Raw genomic sequence first — 23639 nt, 5'->3', positions numbered from 1 at the left:
ACATTTCAAACTTTATTAGTCTTCCGACTATGACAGAATATTTTTTGTAAATGTAGAATAAACAGAAAGTGACTTGAATGAATCTATTGTTAAGACTTCGGTCGTATCTGGCAACCCATAGTTGATTAAATCACACATGTAGAAAAGAGTTTTTTTTTAAAATGGAGTCTAATTTAATTCAATTCAATTCAAATTGGTTTATTCAAAATACTTCCTTTGCAGGAAAAGCCAAATTGCAAAAGTTTACATTTCAAACAAATCATCAATGACAAGGTAAAAATAACTAAGTACTACGAAACAAATTTCAATGTAGACATATATGCAACAAAATAAATTTATCTCTAAAAATGAAAATAAATCTAAAAATAAATTTATAAATCGATACTCATTGATGAAATAGGAAACTACACTTGTTAAAAATATTAGTAATTTTAATATGAAAAACGTAAATTTATAGGATGTTTACCTTTTAAAAACAGATGACAAAATGATTTAACAAACCAAACATATTTATGCATTGATATGTAAGTAGAATTACAAGTTAAATGTACAGAGTAAAATATAATAATCTTTGTAAAAATACTAACAAACTGTTTTTTAAAGGGTGTGGGTCTTACCATGGTGGCACCCATTGATTCAATGAGTAAGTGAAAGAGATCCTTGGTAAGCTGTGTTGAGAGGTCATCAGTCAGGCTAATGACTGGACGATAGGATGGGTGTGATAGATCTAATGAATAGAGAAAAAAAAAAGCTTACTGTATATCAGTCTACAACCATGGTTACATGCAGTACTTTGTGACATGCATGAGTAAGTATTAAATGAATATGAGCCCCCCAAAATAAAAAAAAAATTATAGATGTTTCTTTCCATAAATGATTTCTGGTGCTCATTAGCTCATTATGATTGTAGCTTTCAAGTAAAGAATCATTAATCATTACAGTTCTATTCGTCATCAAAATCATTGACAATCACCACTCTCTCCATCACAATTAGGAATGATAACCACCAACACCAATCACCACCATCAACCACCAGAACCTCAACTTAAATCACCATGACCATTCTCATCACCATACTTATCCTCCCCCTCCTCATCACCATTACTTGCACCACCAACCACCAATGTGCCGATACCTCCACAATCACCATCACCATCCTCTTCCTTCTCCTCATTATCATTGTCATCAACATCACCAGCACGATCAGCATCATCACCACCACCGCTGCTACCATCATCAACAGTTATCCTCGTCTCAATCCTTACCACTGTTAACGACCAGATTGACAGCAAGCAGACATAGCCTTTGGAATCTCCTCGCCATCTCCTGCTCGGTAGCCTGAGCACCATCTTTGTTCCCTCCACGCCCAGATCCACCTCGATTCAAGCTATCTACTCTTCTTGATCGCAGCAAAGACTCCAGGTTGCTTGAATAACGGCGAGCTTCAATAGAGAACACATTTGATTTTTCATTCCCATTCTACTATAGAACTAAAATGTGCATTGCTAGGCAACATAGCCAAATCCCCAAACACTCTGTCATTAAGATTTCAGATTCAGATATTGTTTATTGTCCATAATGTAATCAGGTACAAATGACAATCTAATTTGTTTGCACAAAATAATTTAGAATGTCATATGATACACACAAAGGTTACTTGATACATAAAAGTAAACATTATACAGATATAACAAAGAAAAGAGAAATCAAGATAAAGGAAGGAGGGGGGGTATATAATTTCAAGTATGGCTATTAAATATATGGATTAAAACAGGAACAAAAGAATTTACGAAGCGTGAGGTTCTGCCGGGAAGTGATCTCAGACGTTTGCCTGACCTCATCAAATTATTATAACTGTAATCCTCCTCAAACAAAAGGATTGGACCATTGTTAACATTAAGAGAAGCATCCCTAAAATTATTTTTGAAGTTGTTTATGACAATCTGACACATTTCTGTACAAAAGTTTACATAAGACCATAAATAAATAAAAGGTGAAAAAGACATGGCCTTTGAGCCTTTGCAATACAAGAAGATGAGAGCAACATTTTCATCAAGAATATTCAAGTAGATTGTAGGAACTAATATCACTAGGGTGACAGATCATCATATCAACAATCAGGTTTGATTTTTAAAGCTAGATAATCTATCAAATGATTTTCTGTCCAAATCCTTCCCCATCTGTTCCTCTTTCACTCCCCATCTGTCTGTCTGTCTGCCTATATACATGTCTGTCTGTCTGCCTCTCTCTCTCCCACTTCTCGATACAATCACAGTCATTGCACCATGTCAAAAGTTTTCTCTCCTAAATAGTTGACCTATTTTGGGATATGAGATTTCCTCGCCCAGCAACGATATGGAATATGCATCTTCAAAGCCATATAAAAAACTAATAGACATAGAATATATAGGGCACGATATTAATCCAGAATATCACACTCAGGATTATAACAAGCATCATGCATGTATTAGTGCTCATAAATGACACATGCATGTGAGCGAGTGTTAGTACCTGCAGCAGACGAAGGGAGCAGGCCCGTGAAGGAAGAGGAGTGATCCCTGTGGATACTTGGTACTGAAGTCCTAGGTCTCTTGGTGTAGTCCCAGAAAGTATCATGAGTGTATGGTTGACCTGTGCTACTGCTTCGTATGTCAGCTGTAGGGTTAATAAGCAGGGGTTATGGCAACATGAAGATGAGCTGTTTATTCTAAAGCAACAATTAGTGGGTATTAGGGAAAATAATTACAGAGGGGCTCGCAGCAATGTCGCCCTTTCGCCACCCCAATGCTAAAAAAAAGCCCCCACAAAAAAGAGTCCAGGAAAAAATCCAATTCTTTACAATGTTAAAGTTTCTTCCATGTTGCAGATTCAGTTGGTGGGTTTGGAAAGGAGCCCTCCAAAAATGGAAAAAACATACATTTTTCCCTTAGCAGGTATGTTGTATATAGATTGTATTCCTTTTATTATATTGAATTCAAACCAAATTTAATAAAATTTGTTTTATAAACATCCTCATGATTTTAAATGTTGCACAAAATTGGCAATTTGCTATGAAAATCAAAATGCCAAGTGTTGAAAATACAATCCAGATGGAGCATCAATGCAAATAGCAGCAGATGAAGACTCCAGTGTCAAAAGGTGCTAAAGCAATCCTTGTAAATTTACAGAAAAATTATGAACATTTATTTTATTCATATAACCATTTCTGAAATTTTACATTGTAGAAAATCTGCAATTTGACCTCCTGGTTGCAAATGATGTCTAATTTGTCAACAGACCATTTTGAATAAAATAATAATGGATTAGTTAACCTCATTTTTATCAGGTCTAACTTTATGAATGGTGATGTAAGAAATTGTTCTTTTTTATCATATATCTTTCAACTTTACGTTAAAACTTCAATACAAAGATAGGTCTCGACCTGAAAAAATTTTCATCAACAGTTTATAAAAAAAAAAAATTGCATGTTACTCTTCAGTCCCTTTGATATCATTTAGAATGATAAATGGAGTCATTTAGAATATAACATGAAAAAATAATGACAAAATGCAATAAAAATAAAAATAAAATAGGCTTCAATGTGATAGCAACATATAATACAAAAGGGCATGTTTAAATTCATGAAAATTAACCATTACTAAACACACCTCCGCCCTGCAACATTACTGAGAGTGCTAACATAACTTAAAATGATTTCAGAGAATGTTAGAATAATAAACTGAGTTTATATACATGTATGCACGTACCATTGCTTCAAAGCCAGATCTGTCTTTTTTATATGGATATATTATCATGATGGTGGTGAAGATGTAATAAGGTAGGAATAGAAAAACAATTGAACTGCCCCCCCCCCAAAAAAAAAAGGAAAAACAGTAAGGGGGAAAACAACTGGTTTTTAAACATTTTCATTAACAATTCCAATACAGAATTACAACATTCCCTTCAATAAAGCCAGGGGCCCATTATAATAACAAATTTGCCATAACAGTTTTAGCTACTGAAATCATTCAATTTGATGCTCAAAAGAATCCTGGAAACTCATAGAGGAGCCCTGGATTATCGCATTTATTGCAACCCAATTTTGCAGAATTAGGGAGATGGTTGTGAAAAGTAGCCCTTGGAAATTGGGAAAAGAATTTTTTGCCTAGCTGGACAAAATTGCAATTATTGGCAATGGGCTTAGTCATAAAATTGCATTTTTGCCAAATGGGCTTAGTCATGATGGTGTTAGATCTTAGAATCAAATCTATCTGGACCATACTCATTTCCCTTGCATTGTCTGTATGGATGGATTTTATTAGGATGATGGGAAGGTAAGATTAGATTAGAGGAAGATAAGAGAAAGGAGATGAATAATGACCTGCTTCCGGACTATCTCCAATAGATTTCATCCGTTCTTTCCATCGGTATGCTTCATACTGTCGCTCTGATAAAAACATGGATATATATATACCAATGAATATGAATTGCATGAAATATGATCAAAGGAATGTCATGAAATAACATTATCACTCTTTTTAAAATGTATTTCAATGAATTGAAAATAGTTTTAAAAGAGTAGAGTTGATATTGAATAAAATGCCATGTGTATCTTTTTTATTCAATCCATCCAAAATCAATTGACTAGTGAAAAAGATCATTTCTTTTTCTTATTCATGGAGCAAAGAAGGCAAAAACAAAATTTGATTTTCTTTTGATATATTTCAATGCACACAACAATACTATGAATATAAATATCAAATTCATGAATAAAACTGTATGGTCCAATGTAAATACAATAATATCTATGGTAATGGGTTGTATTTCTTACAATCAAATAGAAAAAATTACACACAATTTTTTTATTTAAGTTAGAATAATTTAGTCACTGTTACATTAGATATAGCTGACACACAAGAGCTGGCAAAAAAAAATTGGGAAGGGAATTCAGAGTCTAACATGCATTTCAACAAAATAAAAAAAATAGGATGTCTGTTTGTATCAAACACTTTTAAGCCCGAAATATGGAAGAAGACTATATAATCTTTTCAAGCACTTTCGTGTAGCAGTTCAAGCTAATTAATACAAGGTGAGCAATGGTAGCCAAAACATGGGTGAGCGGTTAAAAAGTAAGAAATACCTGAGTAGCTGATGCTTCTTTGTAGTGTTCCTGACCTAGCACCAGCCGTTAGGCTAGACTCTATAGCCTTGGAGGTAGACTGAAAGTGTTCTAGGACTTCTCTGATGACATGGCACTCTACATCGTGAACCAGACGGCATGCAGCGGAGCATGTGCCGTAGTTCCGTTGGAACATCTCTTCCAGTCCACCCAGGAGGGTTAACATATCTTCCAGGTGCTGAAGGTATTGATCACCTGATAAGCTGGAGGATGTGGAAAGACAAAAAAAAGATGGAGTACATGTGATGGTCAATCTCTAACCCACAATGTGTCAGTCAAAATGAATTTTGAAATGTGAAAGAGCAGATTTTAAGCATAATTTAACTGATATATCTTGCAGGAAATGATCAACTGTTCTTTACTAAGGGTAAATCCTTAAGCTTTTCTAGTCTGGGGGCCATTTTATAAATCCGCTTATAAGTTATGGATGACATTACTGGTGACCTGTTTTTCTGTTAAATGGTATAACCCTATGCAGCTGACTCAGTACCTCAGAACATGTTCCATTCAGCATAAAGGCATGCATAAAGCCAAGCACAAAGTTATGCATAACTTGCACTTTTATGAAAAATCACACTGCTCTTCTAGTGGACTCTGCATAGTAAAGTCAGGTTATTATATTATCTGCTCTAATATACTGAGCAGCTAGCAAGAAGCCAGAAGATCCCTTGTCGTAATCAATAACTGCTGAGAAGAACTTAGTAAGATCCAAACAAACTACAACAATCTACAATGGGTGATTTAAAGTCCGGTGTTGGCCTTGGTGTTGAAATTTGGATTGCTTCCTCTAGCTTCAAAAATTATTTGGAGTTTGTAAAACTGATCCAGATCACACCATTGACATCTCAACAACTAGGGAGTGACTTTTCAGGACCATCTTCATTTTATGTTTGGTTTTATAATCGTGTAAAAATTGACCTAACACCAACACCAAAGGTCAACACTGAACTTGAAATCACCCAATACCCAAGGAACCCACTTACCTGAAGACTCTATTAGCGATGCAAGCCAAGATATGCCTGACGTCATCTAAGAGAACAGTCAATGCCCAGCTACTCCATTCGTAGTCAACATCCTCCATTGAGGTTGTACACAGTGATGCCAGCGTGTTGGTGGTGGCTTCCAGAAGACCGTTCTCCAGCAAGGCTGGTACCAGCTGGGGACCACCCTCAAACAACTGCATGTGGAGAAAGGGTCCATACGATTTCGGAGTTAGACCACAGAATTATCATCTTCAATATAGGAATTACGATCAACAACGGTGAACATGCTCGACTATACCATTGACCTTTTTCATGAGACCTGAAAATTAAAACCCTTATGACCAGGTTTCATGAAAAAGGTCCATATATTTCTTAAGTTATTAGGGCATTTCAAAAACTTGACCTTGGTTAAGATTTAAAGTTGATGCTACTATAATACTGCAAATATATTCAAATGCAGAGTGGACAACAAATCAATGCCTCATACTAGTTCTGTGCAAATCCCTCACTCAAAGAAAGTAGTCTGAATATGAAGCCCAAAGTTCCTGGTTGTGACATGTACACAGAAGGCCCCTCTCAGTTGCACTTGCACTAGTCTTGTGTGAAGACCCATTTGTTGATCAGATTTTAGATCAGGGTCTGTGCCTCATACCATACCTACATGTATGAATTTAGATTACTATAATGATAGCATGCATTTATTCATGTATATTTCTCGATGTATGTGTGACATTAAAGGGGAAACAGAAAAATCAAAGAATAAGAATAAAGAAAGTTTGAGAAAAATCGGACAAATAATGAGAAAGTTATGAGCATTTGAATAATGCAATAACTAATGCCATGGAGATCCTCCCATTGGCAATGCGACAAGGATTTGTGATGTCACTGATGAACAACTTCCCTTTGGTGGACTATAAAATACCCTCAAAATGTCTCTTTTTGCTTTTTCTTATGATGATACAAACTCTTTATCCATGATGTATTCTTAAAAAATATGAAAAACATGCCCTCATGTAGAAAGAACACATGATCTATGGATAGATGTGATAAAAGAGGCAATTAAAGTGAAACAAGTGGAATGCCTCTGGCCGTCTCACCTGCATCACGCGGTTCAATATAGCAGCAGTGCTGACTTTGAATACTACTCTAACTCGCACAAGATGTTTAGTGATACATGGTTACTCTTATGTCCACTTTTTATGAACTAGACCAATAAACTTACAGAGATATGATGGTTATTCAACAAAAAACCCCAACATGGCCAAAGTTCATTGACCTTACATGACCTTTGACCTTGATCATGTGACCTGAAACTCAAACAGGATGTTCAGTGATACTTGATTACTCTTATGTACAAGTTTCATGAATCAGATCCATAAACTTTCAAAGTTAGGATGGTAATTCAACAGATACACCCAATTCGGCCAAAGTTCATTGACCTTTGACCTTGGTCATGTGACCTGAAACGCGCACAGGATGTTCAGTGATACTTGATTACTCTAATGTCCAAGTTTAATGAACTAGACCAATAAACTTTCAAAGTTATGATGTTAATTCAACAGATACCCCCGATTCGGCCAAAGTTCATTGACCCTAAATGACCTTTGACCTTTATCATGAGACCTGAAACTTGCACAAAATTTTCAGTGATGCTTGATTACTATTATGTCCAAGTTTCATGAATCAGATCCATAAACTTTCAAAGTTATGATGGGAATTCAACAGATATCCCCAATTTGGCCAAAGTTCATTGACCCTAAATGACCTTTGACCTTGGTCATGTGACGTGAAACTCATGCAGGATGTTCAGTGATACTTGATTAACCTTATGTCCAAGTTTCATGAACTAGGTCCATATATTTTCTAAGTTATGATGACATTTCAAAAACTTAACCTCAGGTTAAGATTTCGATGTTGATTCCTCCAACATGGTCTAAGTTCATTGACCCTAAATGACCTTTGACCTTGGTCATGTGACATGAAACTCTAATAGGATGTTCAGTAATACTTGATTAACCTTATGGCCAAGCTTTATTAACTAGGTCCATATACTTTCTAAGTTATGACGTCATTTCAAAAACTTAACCTCAGGTTAAGATTTGATGTTGACGCCGCCGCCGCCGCCGCCGCCACCGCCGCCGCCGTCGGAAAAGCGGCGCCTATAGTCTCACTTTGCTTCGCAGGTGAGACAATATATACTAAAGTAATGGGGAGAGTTGTTCACAAGTGACATCACACATCTTTGTCACATTGTCAATTTGCTATCTCCATATCATTAGTGATCGCAATGTTCAAATGCTCATAACTTTCTCATTATTTGTCCGATTTTTCTCAAACTTTTGGTGATCTGTTTCTTTGATTTTTCTGTTTTCATACAAGCTATCTTGTTCCAATGGTTTCAATCTCCTTTAAGAGCAATTTATACATGAAATCTGCATGAACCATGGTTTTAAGCTACCTTTGCATATAAAGGTAATTATGACTCACATGTAATATTGCACATAAGATGTTATGACACAGCTGAGCATCATGGGTAGAATTCTCCATCAAAGAACAGATAAGAACCACGGACAGCTGTCGAAACCGAGGTAGGTCTTGAATCAAGGCTAGGTCAAGTCTGTGAAGAGAAATGATTTAAAGATTTCTACAATAAAATTGCATCTTAGAACAGCTCTAAAAATGTAATTTTCTAGTACCGGTAGTTGATATGAAAAACAAACATGAACATTCAGTTTCACCAAATTCTATAGAGCTTAGAGTACTTATTTAGTACAAAATATTCTTTTTATTCATTTATTCATTCATTCATTCATTCATTTATTTATTTATCTGTTTATTCATTTATTTATTTATTCATTGACTCATGGGATGGATATATCTACCAGCAAATGCTGTTTTTCACAAGGATCAATAGCAAAGTTTTTAAATGTAGAGAGCTACAAACCATTACTCCAATTTCAAGCAAACGAGAAAAGAAATTCATGAAACATAAAATTAATTGTTTCAAGAAGAACAATAAAAATACAATAATAAAAATTTGTAGATATGTAAGGAAATTAAGTCAAGGCAAATACAAATTAAAGTAAAAGCATCTAACAATAATTGTCTGATTGAAAGGGTAAAATACCAACAAAATTCTGTGCATTTTACCTCAGATTTAATTTTTAAGGGATTTTTTTCTTCATATATTTATTTATTATGAAATGTTGAAGTACTAACTCTTGATCTAGATGAACAGGTTTGCCGAAGGTGATGGTGAGACAAGCTTCAGCTAGTTCTTGTGTGACAGGATACTGATGAAGCTGATTGGCCAGCTGATGGAAGCCTTGCATTCGAAGGAAGCTAGACAGCTGAGCTTCATTAGCACGGTGGAAGTATACATCAAGAAGCTGAAATGTAAAAGAGCAAGACTGATGTTTAAATAATGCAGAAATGTACATTTAAAATATATAACATATATATAAATTCTATGACCGAACTGATTTTTTGTTTCAACATACCTCTAGAACATTCTTTTTTTCAGAATCAAAGAGGTGGTGGTGAAAGGGTGTATAGGAGAGGGGGGCATGGATATATGCGAGAGGGGTGGGGATGGATATATGGGAGAGGGGGAAGGGCACAGATGCATAGACAGACATACACCTGCAAGTGAACAAGAGCACTCATATGTGAGTACATGTAATTTTTTTCACTGAAAAGTGACACAAGGAAGACTTTTCGATTTGATATTAGCTTGTAGACAAACTTTTGTATGCATATGAATACCTATCAGTATTTTGCACAGGAACAACCCAGTTCCAGAGGGCAATGGGTAAAGAATTCTGATAAAGGATTCTGGCTAACCTTAACAACACTGGTCCGTATCTCTTCCGAGTGATGGTGAGCGATGACAATAAGGGTCTCTGGCTTCAATACGATCCCCAAGACCTTATCCAACTTGGACTCTGAGATGAAAATGAGACATTCTGCCAGCAGATCAAGCAATCCCGAGCAGAGACGACTCAATGTGATGTCCCGATGACTGGCATCTAGACTATCAAAGCTCGAGACTACCAAGTTACCATCATCTTCGATCATGGTGGTTTTGTCCTCAGAGGGTTGGTTCTTGGGATCCGACAGTGAGTCGTCATCAAGGGGGGATGTGGCCATGTCATCGTCTGAGAAAGGGGATTCAATGAAATCAAGTTTCAACTATCACTTTACAAAGAACAATCAATTACGAAATAGAACATTGATCACAATGATTTCATTTCCAAGGTTTTTATCATTAAAGATTTTAAGAAAAAATGCCAGAACAAAAAAAAAACCTTGATCAAAAACATAAACCAAACCACAGGAGGTACTGACTCTAATACAATGGGAAGTTGGAAATACAAATACATTCAAGCAAGGATAGTTAAACCTTGAAAAACTTCATTTACAAAAAATATGAAAATTCTGACACAGAGTAGAGGCATATCTACTGAAGTAAACCATTATTGATGATTCTTGGCAGTTTTTAGTGCAATATTGTAGAGTGAGAATTACATGCCAGGACCCCATCTTACTTAAAAGATGTGAATGATCCAATCAACCTCAACTATGGAATGCCATCAATCTTGTAATTCTTCATACAGGAAGTTATACACCGTCCCCTTAGAAACAAATTGGAGCACAATAAATAGTCAAGACACAGATGCTTGCATGACTATAAATCACAATCCAACACAATTTGAACGAACGTATGAATTCTAAATAGTAGGATTGCTGGCTTCCCATAGTTGTGTTTGATCTGATCAATCAAAATTCTTTGTGAGACTTGGGCCCCGTCTTACAAAGAGTTACGATTGATTCAATCAATTGTATCTCTATGGAAATCCATCAGTGTCATAATTTTTTCTACAGGAAATTTGCAAAATGTCCTTTGTGAACAAAGGAGAAAACACCAAATTGTCAAGAAATCAATGTATTTATGGATATACATTCATATCTAGAAAAGTTTTTGAGCAAACATGCATTTAATATGTTGACTTTGCTGGCTTTCCATAGTTGCAATTGGTCAGTTCAATCGCAACTCTTTGTAGGACGGGCCCATAGCCCTGAAGTGCTTACCACCTTGTGAGAGCTCTATCGATCCATCCTCTGGTATAGCAGCCAGCTGCACACCACCAAAATTAGCACTTTGGGCTCTCCGTTCTCTGACAGCTGGGGCCTTCCTCCCAACACTGGTCCCAGCATCATCTTCTCCGACGTCCCCACCCGCAAAGGCATCATCTTCCGCATCTTGACGGTTGTCATTGGCAACTGCATCGCCATCATGCCCAGCAGTGTAGATTATTCCCTCTTCATTCGCCTCCTCCTTTTTCCTCTGCTCGTCTCCGCTCGATAAGATCTCACTCTCCCCTGACGACGAAGACGTTGAGGACGAGACTTCATCACTGGTATCGGTAGGAGAATCATAAGAACTTCCCCTTCCTAACATCCCATCTGAGTCTCTTGGAGTTCTTTTCTTGCGAGGACTGCTTGTTAATGGCCTTCCACCATCTGCTTCATCACCTCCCCCTCCACCACTAATCTCTTCATCTCTTGGTATCTGTACCCCCTCTCCGGATGGGTTGTTATTGACTATATGCCGACTCTCATCAATCTTCCCCTCATCTGGGTGCTCAATGGGGGACTGGGATTTCACTAACTTCTCTGTAATTCAAACAGAGTTGAAAGAAGTAGCCAAATTCATAATTCCTTTCTTCCTTTGAATTAACAAAACTTCATATATAATGAAATACTCTTTTTTTTAATATCATACTAATCTGGAAATTTGGTAAACAGTATACTTCCACATTACAGAGCCAAAAACAAAATTAGAAAATTAAACATCAGAGATATGCATATAGAATACAATATTCATGATCTCTATGCACTCTACAAATTGATAATTCATTACATAAAAAATTGAACAAATTATTAATTCTAGTTTCATTAAAGTACATTATTTTTTCTTATATTATGCTGCATTATACTATACATTAAATATACATTGCTCTGCATTCTACCCAATATCATACTATTGAATTAAGTATATTATGCTACAACAATGAAAACAGAGATAAGTTTTCTTCAAAATAGGAAAGACGCTTTGTGCCAAAGATCATGCAGTAAATTCATGGAGAAAAAAAATTGGAAAATGATATAGAAACAAGACATCAGAGATGGTCGAAAAATTCATATTCTTTCCTACAAATTCAAATGGTGTGAATATGCTGAAAAACCTTACTTCTTTTCAGCATCTCCTCCCTTGATGTTGGGGGTAGGTTGAGCTTGAAGTCATGACGACGTACTTCATCCATGTCATGGGATGAGACCTCCGAAGGTGTACTAGACCGAGATTTGTACCACTTCCCTGAAAAAACGTTCCAGAATGTAGGTATATGTTCGTTATGATGCTCTATTTCCCATCTCTGCTTCTTTCCTTTATTTCCCAAACGAAATGAGTTTCAATTCATACAAGGATTTTAATAATGATGGAGATGATGATGGTGATGATGATGATGATGGTGATAATGATAATGAAGATGATGATAATAATGATGATGGTGATCATGATGGTGATGATGATGATAATGATGATGATGATAATGATGATGATCATTATGATAATGGTGGTGGTGATGATGATGATGGTGATAATGATGATGATAATGGTAATGATGATAATGATGATGGTGATGATGAAGATAATGATGATCATGATGACGATGATGACGATGATGATAATGTTGTTGATGATGATGATAATGATGATGAAGGTGATGGTGGTGATGGTAGTAATGATCAACAACATAATTACATGTTTAATTCGTAAGTCATTTTCTGCTTGATAGAATCTATTTCCCCATGACAAAAGGTCTATGAGTCTGGGAATATGAAACTTAGCTCAAAACCAAAAATTGGTGTGAAACACTACCTTTGTGTAAGAGGAAGAAGAAGCTTGATGGAGCATGGCAGACAAAGGTATTAACCGCAGGATGGACGGCCAGAAGGAAGTCACTGATCTCAGCCATTAGATGTGGGTCTGCTGGAATCCCTACCATCGTTTTGATAATCTCAATCAATGATGAGTAGGTGTCTACAGGGAGAGCAGGCAGATCCTCACTGTGTCTCTCCTAGAAATAGGAGACATGAGAAGGGTTTGGTCAAGCAGAAATTTTAAACATATTTTTCCACAATATGTTTTCTTACATATGTTTGTACTTTCAAAACAATTCTATTCAATGAATAGACTACTGCGTATAAAATTCTACAAATGGTTCACAGCCAAAAGGCAGAAATTACCATGTTTACAATACTTAATATTTACAATAATTTGTGTGCAAATGTAGCAAAACATACAAATATGTGTAAAAACCCATGGTATACTTGTAATAGATAAATAAATACATTTCAACATAAAAAAAACATTCACACATCAAACATAATCATTTCATAATGGTGCATACTTCTGGACCAGTCTGACTTGTTTCAGCCGATTGTTATTCTTGGGGAGAAAGACCTGGGGAGTGTCCTATGAAGCATGTGGTGGGTGATTTTCACAGACAAACTTACTCTGAGCCAATCAGGTACAAGGAATTCAGTAGCTTATAACAAACAGTCAGCGAAGCCCTGCTTACCCTACAGATGGTGAAGAGCTTCTGGACCAGCCCGACCCGTTGCATCTGATTGATGTTGAAGGAGTAGAACGGATGGTCGTGCCTGATCAAGGCCAAGATGCCTTCCAGGAGTATCCTCCAGGCTCCTTTCCTGGCCCGATCCCATACCCTCCAGTTCAGCAGCATCTGGGTGAAGAACTCTGTGTCCTGTAGGATGGCCGTTGATTCCTCGTTCACTTTGTAATGGTGCAGGAGGGAGCACTGGAAGACCACGGACTCGCTACAGCAGGCATCAAATAGCACCTGTTGTACATATGGAATAAGAACAATTTTAAATGATGTCTGTGTACATTTTATTCATTTACATTCATCCTGTTGAGTCCTGTTTAGTTCAAATATCAGGTCTGGAGTTTCATCCTAGTGATCTATTTTCATATGAGATGTAGTAATACTGAATTTTACATTCTAAAGTTTGCCTATTTCAAGTCCATTATACAATGTATGTACCAGTACATGTTTCCATTATCCTATCTAGAATGTGGGATTCAAATTCTTATTAAATAGGACCTGTATAACACTTTTCTTGCTAATATGCCAAAGATAAGTCTAATCATTAGAACAATATAAAAGTCCAACTATCAATACAGAATAATGAGAGTATTACATATTCTAAATGTTTCTTGGTTTACATTCTTACATTTTGCCTATCGAGTCCATCAGATGTGTCCAATTACAGTGGAGTGCTATGAGAGTCGTTTCTACAGGCTCAAGTAAACCATGCCTGTGTGGTATCTGCGCTTCTACAAAGCAACTTTCAATAAATGACAATCGAAATAAATATAGGGATCAAGATATATTAACAAATGGAAAGCTAGACAAAGCGGGTCCAGTCCAAGCAGCAATATACCAATCACTGTACCATCCTACCTTGAGCATTTCCGGACCAACGTGGCATCTCTCGGAGGCCAGGACCTTCGCGACCATCAGAGGGCCAGAGATGGAGCGGAACTCCCTGGCCATCTCATAACTGCTGTTCTGAAGCAGCATCAGCAGCTGCAGGGCTCTGGCCTGTTGGTGACCATCATTGGACGTCTCAACAACCTTGAACAAGAAAGCACAAGTAAACTTACAACTACATCTAAGTGTTTGGACATACGGTTGACGGTTGTTTGGATAAAGGTAATTAATAATAGCTTAAAAATCTGATAATCATTGAATGGACGGCAAGACCATGTGAATCTCAGAGTTGGCAAACACATCATTACAGAGTTTATTCAGTGATATTCTGTTAAAATCTTGAAAAACGGGGGTAATATGCCACATCAAAAGGGAATACAATGTAACTGGACAAAATTAGCCATGTTTTTCCTCTTAATACTGACCATTTAACTTTTTAAAATAATGAGGTTTGAATGAAAAAAACATTATATCTCTGTTACTGTGATTATAAAAGACACGTAAATGTATTTTTGTAACAATATTAATACCACTGATTATAACCTGAAAGACAAATTTATGAATAAATTCTTACAAGGCATACAGTTTGACACTTTGACAAGTGGGTATGTTGAATTGATTCTAATAATGATACATGAGATTTGTATAGCGCACTTTCCATCTTGATTAGATGCTCAAGGCGCTTTAGAGCAGAACAAAAACTATTTACATATAATACATGTCTGAACAATAAGTCAATGTCTATCAAAAAGCACCCTTATACATGTCTGTTTCAGGCTGCCCTTGAAGGTGGTCACTGAAGTCTGGGTTTGAAACTTTGAATAAATTTGTTATTCAGCATGGTTATCAAAGAAAATTGTGACTCATTTTGGATCTCTACGTACCTTGGCAAAGAGATAGACAAAGACGCTGATGCCTCCAACTTGGTAGATTGCCTTGTGTAGTCCCATGTGATGCCTAACGGTTGGGTGTGAATGATGTACTAGTATCGCCTGCATGACGGTCGGTGAGTGAAGCAGGGAAGGAGGAATGATCTTTCCTGGAAGTACTTTACTCAGGGTACCGGATGATACAGACTGGTAGAGACTGAAGGTAGATGGAGACGAAGACGAGTAGGTCGCCACGAGGCTCTCCTGGAAGATGATCAAAACAGAGCATAAAAAGAGCATTGATAGTTTAAATGAGTAAAAACAACCAATTAAGCCAACATGTCAAAGATAATGCAGAGCTGCCAAGTTGTATTTTGCATTTTCAGTATTCTTATCCCCCAAAATCAGTATTTTGACCAAAAAATCCGTATTTTTACCATGAGATAAATATGCATACATAATGGCAAAGTTCGATCACTTCTTACATTATTTTGCGCCCCACACCGTCGCACACGAGACCGAAAGCTTCAGTCTAGATTTTGGTTGTTCCGCTGAACTGCGTTGGCTGATTCACCCATACATAGACTGAAGAATTTGGAGGCCCGTACGTACAGACAACGCATTAGCAGTAACGTTAGATCTAACATTCGACGGAAAACCGTTTTTTTTTTCGATCGTTTTTTGCACATAAAATCATAAATATCACATTATGAAAAAGAAATTGCATCCACATTTACGGAAAAATGTATGAAATTCAGAAATATCGTACCGTAGACCGCAGTTACGGCTAATTCGTTTCAAATTATGATCGAAACATCGTCATCTTCGATCCTTCCGTCGGTCAACGTAAGTTGCCATCTTGGATGACGTCATCATCCTTACAGACGTATTTACCAGTCGCAAAATATCGCGATTTGAGCCGCTGCTTTGCGCTTGTAAACGTAAACTACATGCGTGCGCTCGGAACTTGTCATCCGCATTGATTCGCCAGGATATCGAAAATTCTAATCGGAAAGCCTTGATGAAAGCATAACTCATTGAACGTAGAGGGCAGCAACACACGGAATACCTTTTCTTCTCTAATTTGTTTTTTCCCGTATTTTATCATGAAAAAGCGTACTGCCGTATTTTAAATTGATTTCCGTATGAAATACGGAAAAATCGTACTACTTGGCAGCTCTGATAATGTGTATCTATGGATATAGCTTTTCTAAAAATAATGTATCTTGGCACTCGCATTTGATGGTGAATCCTACCTACCATTCGACATAATCTCCTTTGCCGAAGATCATGAAAGTATTTCAGAGGATAATCACTCTTAAATAATGCCAGCTTGGCTCGTGTTGATATTTTTCCTAAAATCAGGTTTTTCTTTTAGTGAGGAAAACTATTACGCATTTATTGTATTGAGAATTCTGAAGTTTAAACTTAAATTTTTCCAAACAAGTTATTGTTATTACTCCTCTATTCTTAATAGTTTTTGTCTACCATTGCATCTTTTACCTATAATGGTAATAAAGAATTCTTGAAAATAACTCGGGCTCACCCTCAAGAATTTCTCATCGATTTCCCTGTCTCCAAAGAGGATATCAGGTTTGATGCCAGCAATCATGATGTCTTTGGTTATCTGACGACTGTACAACTGACTATGTTTGCTGCCCTCACACTGGCTGAGGGTGTACAGGTCTGGTCCCATGGAGAAGAGGTGGAATGCAGCAGCTTCCTTCTGCAGTGCACTGGCATCTATAACAGGATGAGAATATCAAAATAACACTTTAATTTGCTTACTAGTAAAAACGATTTCCCTTAGCCATGGAAGGAACGGTTCATGGTGGTGAATCTCAGTGTTCTAAGTTAACAACAAGCCTTGTTATACTTAGTGCAATAAAATAATTAGGAAAGTCCACACATTGTTCTATTTGAGAATAAGGGATCTGCTAGTACGCTAAGCAATTAAAAAAAAAATTGAAATACATATTCTGGAGATTAAAAGAAAATTTTGCCTTCAAATATTCATATACTTAAATCATATTTTCTTGATAAGCTTGGAAACACTTACCGTTAAAGATGTGCATGTGTCCAAGACTCCACGCTCCCTGTGGCTTTGCATCATGCCCCTGTATCTGACCAGTGGTCAATGAATGACCGATGAGACAGAACATGGGTTGTTGGGCAGTCTTGACCATTACTGAAGAGTGGTTGTAATCGACCATGACATCCTTTCTGTGATGACCATTCGCTATCACAGAGATCTGTTACAATCAACAACAACAAAAAAAGAAAAAAATATTGGATGGTCCTCATCGGTTGTGAATTCTCTTATTGAAATGGATATAATTTGCTTATTGATATGCATAAGTTGAAAGGAAACATCACATAGTAATTTTATCATTAAAATATCCCAGCAAATTAATCATTAACGACATGAAGGCTTTGTGAGTAAATGTTTGCTCAAAGCCAAACCCCCAACCAAATATTATCTTGTAAAAATAAACATCATAATTGACACACGGGTATATAACATTAAAATATAATCTGGCAATTGATTTTTTTTCTCTTCAACTTCTCTCACTTTTGTCTGATAATTATTAGTCGGCCTGGGTATCCAACATATTATTTTTCTCCATGTAGGACATAGCTTTCTTTTATGAAGTACCTTGATTAAAATTATTGGATTTAAGTGTACACAGTCAGTCTAGTTTGATGCAATGGAAAATAAACTATGTATGAAGCATAAAATGGGTCAAATATTGAACTCATTTTACCCAATCAATTGACAAGAAAGGTAAATAATCAACACCACACATATTGGACTGGTTTCCTCACCATGCCAAGCACCATAGATTCATCTCTCCTTTCATGGTAGGTCACTACAAGATGTTCCCATTGACCACTGGTCAGCATACCACCACAGGTAGTCTCTGCTAGTATCAAAGTCCTCTGATGGTCACTTGATGCTTGACCAATTCTATTTGAAAATATGATAACAACAATAATAAAAGTTAATGCATTTTTTAAATCTCGCAACAACTGTTCTGCTTAAGTTGGATAATTACACCACATTATCGAAGAGCGCTTAGTGACTTTGCAAAGTAAATAAGTGCTATACATTTATACGTACATCACTTAGTGGAACTAGGTACTAATTTCAATTTCGTTCATTTTGGATTCATCTATTTGTTCAACCATCAAGGAGCTTAGCGATGGTTTTGTTTTTCACTTTACTGATTTTGAAAAAAAAATACATATATGTGGATCAGACAAAGGGATTTCATACGAACCGAGGAAAAAAAAATATTTCATTAGGATAAAAGCAAAAAGAAAACCCTGCCTTTCTTTAGAAAATATTCATTTCAAATGACCATCAGTACACATGATTTTGAAAAAAAACAAATAAAATTTGGACTATTATCTCTTGATTTAGAGCAGAATTTTGATGCTTCATGTCTACCTGGAATAATAGATGATATAAAATATTTTTGATAAAGATTAACTATGGAATTTTGTAGATTATGTCATTAGCAACATGGATGCCAATTTTCGGCATGCTCACTTGGTTGATTGCCTGAGATTTACCTGAAAGCCAGCTTCATAGTCTTTGTCTCCAGCCAGACTTCAAAGGTGATATCACGGGTGCCAAGGGTCACCAGATGTAGGTCAAGCTGACGACCTTTCAACCCTGACCTCGATGGCGATGAGGTTTGCAGGGGGTTCCTTGACACTGTTTAAATAAGTAAAACAAAATTTAAGAAAACTAAGTAATTGCTTCAGATTATATATGTCTGAATAATCACACTCCTGCTGCAACAGAAATGCGTAGTAGTACAATGGATTTGTCCATGAATTGTGAAGTATTTTATGCAAGTGTACAGAAAAAGAAGAAAGAGTTGGCATCTGATATTTCTTAGTTTTTAAAGATTTCATCAAAAAAATTTCTTACAGCTGGAGAGTGAGGATGCACTGGACGAGTTTGGCAGGTATCTTGTTCTTGTTTTACTTTTCTTCATCTTCTCTCCTGACTCTCCTTTCCTCCTCTCTTCCACCTTCAACCACATAGCAACACCCACCCCCTTGCTAAGTGGAACAGTCCATGTTACACTATTCCTGAGAGGTAGCTGAGTTGCAGCAACAGTCCATGCACTGATGTCTGGAGTGCTGGAAGACTCCATTTTCATTGGCAGAGGGGTGTTTTGTGTGTTGGAGGGATTGGGAAGGAGTGGAAAGGTGATGGTGGTGGCTGGCTGGGTGACTGTACTACTGGCGATGGTCAAGAGCGATGATAATAAACAGCTCTGAAAAAAGTTGAAAACCAAGAAAAATACATCAAATTTTTTAGCCAAAGAAATGAGCAAACTGTCATGACTGTGTCTTTCCAACGGCCTGAATCCGGTCCAATTGGATAAATCCTTAACTCTTCAGAGCCAATAAATACTCTTGATGTATGTGCAACAAAAAGACATACCATTTGGCATGTAATTGAGTGGTATTGAAGTACTCCACTGCTACGTTGGTATGCGATGGGCAAGTGTCAGAAAGTTGGATTGCCTTGACATCAGTCCACAGCGCATATTTGCTGGAACACTGATTACTTAAACTAAGGTCCCAGATTCAAATCCCAGTTGAGGGAATGCAATTTTCTCACACTTTTTGTTCTCCCAAATTAGTATTGTAGTAGTAATCATGGTTTCTTAGTCTTACCGCTTCCCTCCTCTTTGGAACTATTCTGTGCATATCCCTCCTTAATTTCAACCATTATATGAATATCTCCTTATCCAAAATGGAGTAATACAGACAGAGAAAGATGTAACCCCAATGATAAACCATAAGACAGCTTACCATACATGACCCTCGCATAGCTTACCATAGGTGATGATGGTGATTGGAATAGGGAAAGATATCCTCTTAACTGAGATGACGTAATACTCCTCTCAACCAACTCAGAAAATAACTCGAGGAGTAAAGCCCTCTCAACTATGAAGAAGCAGAAACAGATAAAAAGTCACATTTATTCATAGGATTCATTAGAGTTAGCTTTAGGACATTGTATAATTCATATAAAATACTTTCATTCAATATTGCTACAGAATATATCAAGTAACATCATCTGTTGTCGACAGTTTTTATTCAATATCCACGTACTATTTACATAGTAGGGGTATGAACAATATGATGCGATGCTTCAAACTGTCAATATGAAAAGCATGTGATATTACATGGACCACACAGAATAAAAACTTGAAAACCCCTTAATATTATGTTGTGTGCAGTCAAGTGGTTCTACATCAGAGATATCTTCTTCAGTTCAAAGTTCATGCCAATATTTTCTGTCCTTTTTTTTGCTTCATTAATTGTTTTTCAGACCACATTCTGTCCTGCAGATGTTGCTTACCACTGGTATCTTGATGGTTATCTTGTAGAATGGTGCGGTATCCATCCAAGATGATGGTGGGGATTCCGCATTGATTCAGACTCGTCTTACATGACTCATTGCCCTTCACAAGGGAGATGAGTTGATTCAGGAGAAAGTAAAGGACTTTCTTCTTAGCACACCCATCCGTGGTAGAAAGGACCTCTAACATCACCTGACACACCTACATGAAACACATATTCAGAAGGAATTTCAAACATTTGAACATGTTGTTCACAATCTATTAATGAACATGTCACATCAGACCTCTAAGGAGTTGCAAAAAAACTTACGTATATAATAATATGTCCATTTGTATTTGGCAGTTACTATGTGCATATACTCAACTGCGCTTTGATATTTGGTATCACATTATTACCCCGGTTGTAGCTGAGCCACCATACCTATTGGCACTAAAGCGTTCAAGGAATAAATCCTACCGGGTACCCATTCACCTCCCCTGGATCAAGTGCAGCACAATGTGGATAAATTTCTTGCCGAAGGAAATTATGCCATGGCTGGGATTCGAACCCACAACCCTATTTCAAAGTCCGGAGACTAATCCACTGGGCCACAACGCTCCACACTTTCAATAGCAAATCAAGTATAAGTCCTGAAATCAAGTACGATGGGCATTGCAAGAGAGTTGAGTTGCAGCTAAATACAAATCAACTACAAATTTGCATTTAATAATCAAAGAACTCGATTATTGGATTTGAGCTTGGTTTAGAATTGGATGTGAGTTTCTTGTAACACAGCACTGATCTAAGCAGGACAGGTATATACATTCACATTCCTATTTATGCAAAATGATGGGCAAATCAACTTACTACAAACAAACTCTGCCTGAAGGGGAATAAAAAAGGCAGATAGGAGTAAAGAGGGTAGGAATAGCAGCAGTACATTGAGACTGAATGCACAGAATCTCACTGTCATTAATTCTTAACAATCACTGAGAATACATATTAAAATCTTGTAAAAAATATTTATTACAGAAATAATTCAAGAGTAAATATCACAGAATCTCCCACGAAACTTAATAGCAGCTATGTCATTTTCATAATATGTTCTGACTCTCTCGCCTTATGATCACAGGGTTGTGTCTTCGAATCCCATTATGGCATAGCATCCTTTGGCAAGGCATCAATCCACACTTTGCCACTCTCCACCCAGGTTTTAAATGAGTACCTGGTAGGATGCGAAAGCCTATGTAGTATGCCTAGCAATTGAGTCTTGGAACTCTTGTTGGAATGCTCCCCAGGGAGGGGAGAAGGTGCATACATTGTATGCTGGCATGCAATGATCCGATGACCGGGGTAATAATCTGTAAAGCGCTTAGAGATGTCGTTCCGATGTGTTAAGCGCTATATAAATGCGGAATATTATTATTATCATTATATTAAAAATACATATACTTCTGATGAACCTCCAGATCTTCTTTTATTATTGTTACCATAGCAATCAAGTACATAATGAATGACCTTTGACACGAACCTCAGGATAAACCAATGACTGTTGAGATTGGGCAAAAATCAAGTCTTCTCTGTCTGGCTTGTTATCTGTAATTAAAGAAAACAAAGTGAGAAATAACATTTGAAATAGGCATGATGTAGAGAATCTGATTGATAACATTATTTTAGTCGTTGCAGCAGGCTACTGCTGCTGTAGAAAGAGAATGCCACAATCAAGGGAAGGGTGTGACCATTTGTAACAGAGAAAAGCAAACAGGAATATATGGGAAATATAAAATGAGAGTATACTCCAGTGACTGACACTGCTCATGCTGCTATAAAATTTCCATAACAGATAATTTTTTTTCATATTAAAAAAAATTTTTTTAAATCTTTTCAATGTTAAGATCATCATGAGATTTTAATCAATTGTAAGAATCTTTGGATCAAAACTGTTTGTTAGGTGACTCAACTTCTATTGTATTTATTTTTTAATAGCAGGTGGCATGTGCGAAGAACCGTAAAACTGTTCATGTAAAGTATTATGAATACTTAACTAGATCATGGTAAACATGGCTCATACCTTGTTTGACAAAAGACTATAATTTCCTGCATCAATATAGTTGATTTGCCTACATGTATGTTCTCTTTAACAATTACTACATCAACCATGTTAAACTGAGAGAAAGACTGTTCAGTAATTTTGCTTCAATGCACAAATTCCAAAGTACATTTTGGTGATTTTATTCACAATGTGCACATGAAGGTACAGTATATCAAGACATCACCACTTATTGTACAATGACTACTTGGCTTGTTGTATGCAAGCAAATGAGAGGCTGAATGTCAAACGTTCGCAAACGTACCGTCCATAATGTACCGTTGTACGGATCAGGAAAAGGCGACGTCACTATAAAAATATGATTCAACGCATTGCATGCGCTTAGTAAAAGCAGGTGCAATACGCGTAGGGCTTACCAACTTTCAAAATTTTCTGTCTTATTTTTCAATTCAATTCAATTCAATTAATTTTCCACATATTGAGTAAAAATCATACAATATCTGTATAATCAAATACATACACAGATAATTACAATACAAGCAGAAATAGTTACAATATATTACATAAAAAAGACATAGAAGATCAAAATGTGGAGGGGATTGAAAAAGGCCATATTGATCTATCAAG

At 36.6% G+C, this 23639-nt stretch overlaps 1 protein-coding gene across 1 annotated transcript in view; it reads right to left on the bottom strand.

The window, feature by feature from the left end:
• Positions 1-23639, bottom strand: part of LOC121418537 (lysosomal-trafficking regulator-like) — a 93367-nt gene that overhangs the window by 16453 nt on the left and 53275 nt on the right. The window contains exons 9-31 of the mRNA XM_041612459.1: positions 22494-22558; positions 20982-21183; positions 20454-20563; positions 19533-19884; positions 19169-19313; positions 18419-18560; positions 17652-17844; positions 17139-17335; positions 15608-15856; positions 14694-14867; positions 13788-14069; positions 13085-13283; positions 12395-12520; positions 11233-11817; positions 9985-10298; positions 9361-9530; positions 8629-8758; positions 6142-6335; positions 5120-5361; positions 4361-4426; positions 2512-2655; positions 1266-1442; positions 618-727 (exon numbers count right to left, since the gene is read on the bottom strand). Of these exons, the coding sequence (XP_041468393.1) occupies positions 618-727; positions 1266-1442; positions 2512-2655; positions 4361-4426; positions 5120-5361; positions 6142-6335; positions 8629-8758; positions 9361-9530; positions 9985-10298; positions 11233-11817; positions 12395-12520; positions 13085-13283; positions 13788-14069; positions 14694-14867; positions 15608-15856; positions 17139-17335; positions 17652-17844; positions 18419-18560; positions 19169-19313; positions 19533-19884; positions 20454-20563; positions 20982-21183; positions 22494-22558 (4568 nt within the window). The remainder of the gene's footprint in view (positions 1-617; positions 728-1265; positions 1443-2511; positions 2656-4360; positions 4427-5119; positions 5362-6141; positions 6336-8628; positions 8759-9360; positions 9531-9984; positions 10299-11232; positions 11818-12394; positions 12521-13084; positions 13284-13787; positions 14070-14693; positions 14868-15607; positions 15857-17138; positions 17336-17651; positions 17845-18418; positions 18561-19168; positions 19314-19532; positions 19885-20453; positions 20564-20981; positions 21184-22493; positions 22559-23639) is intronic.

The sequence above is a fragment of the Lytechinus variegatus genome, chromosome 7, assembly GCF_018143015.1.
Source record: "Lytechinus variegatus isolate NC3 chromosome 7, Lvar_3.0, whole genome shotgun sequence".
Classification (NCBI taxonomy): Eukaryota; Metazoa; Echinodermata; class Echinoidea; order Temnopleuroida; family Toxopneustidae; genus Lytechinus; species Lytechinus variegatus.
The sequence above is the reverse complement of the archived record's forward strand: the minus strand, read 5'-3'. Positions and strand labels throughout refer to the sequence as shown.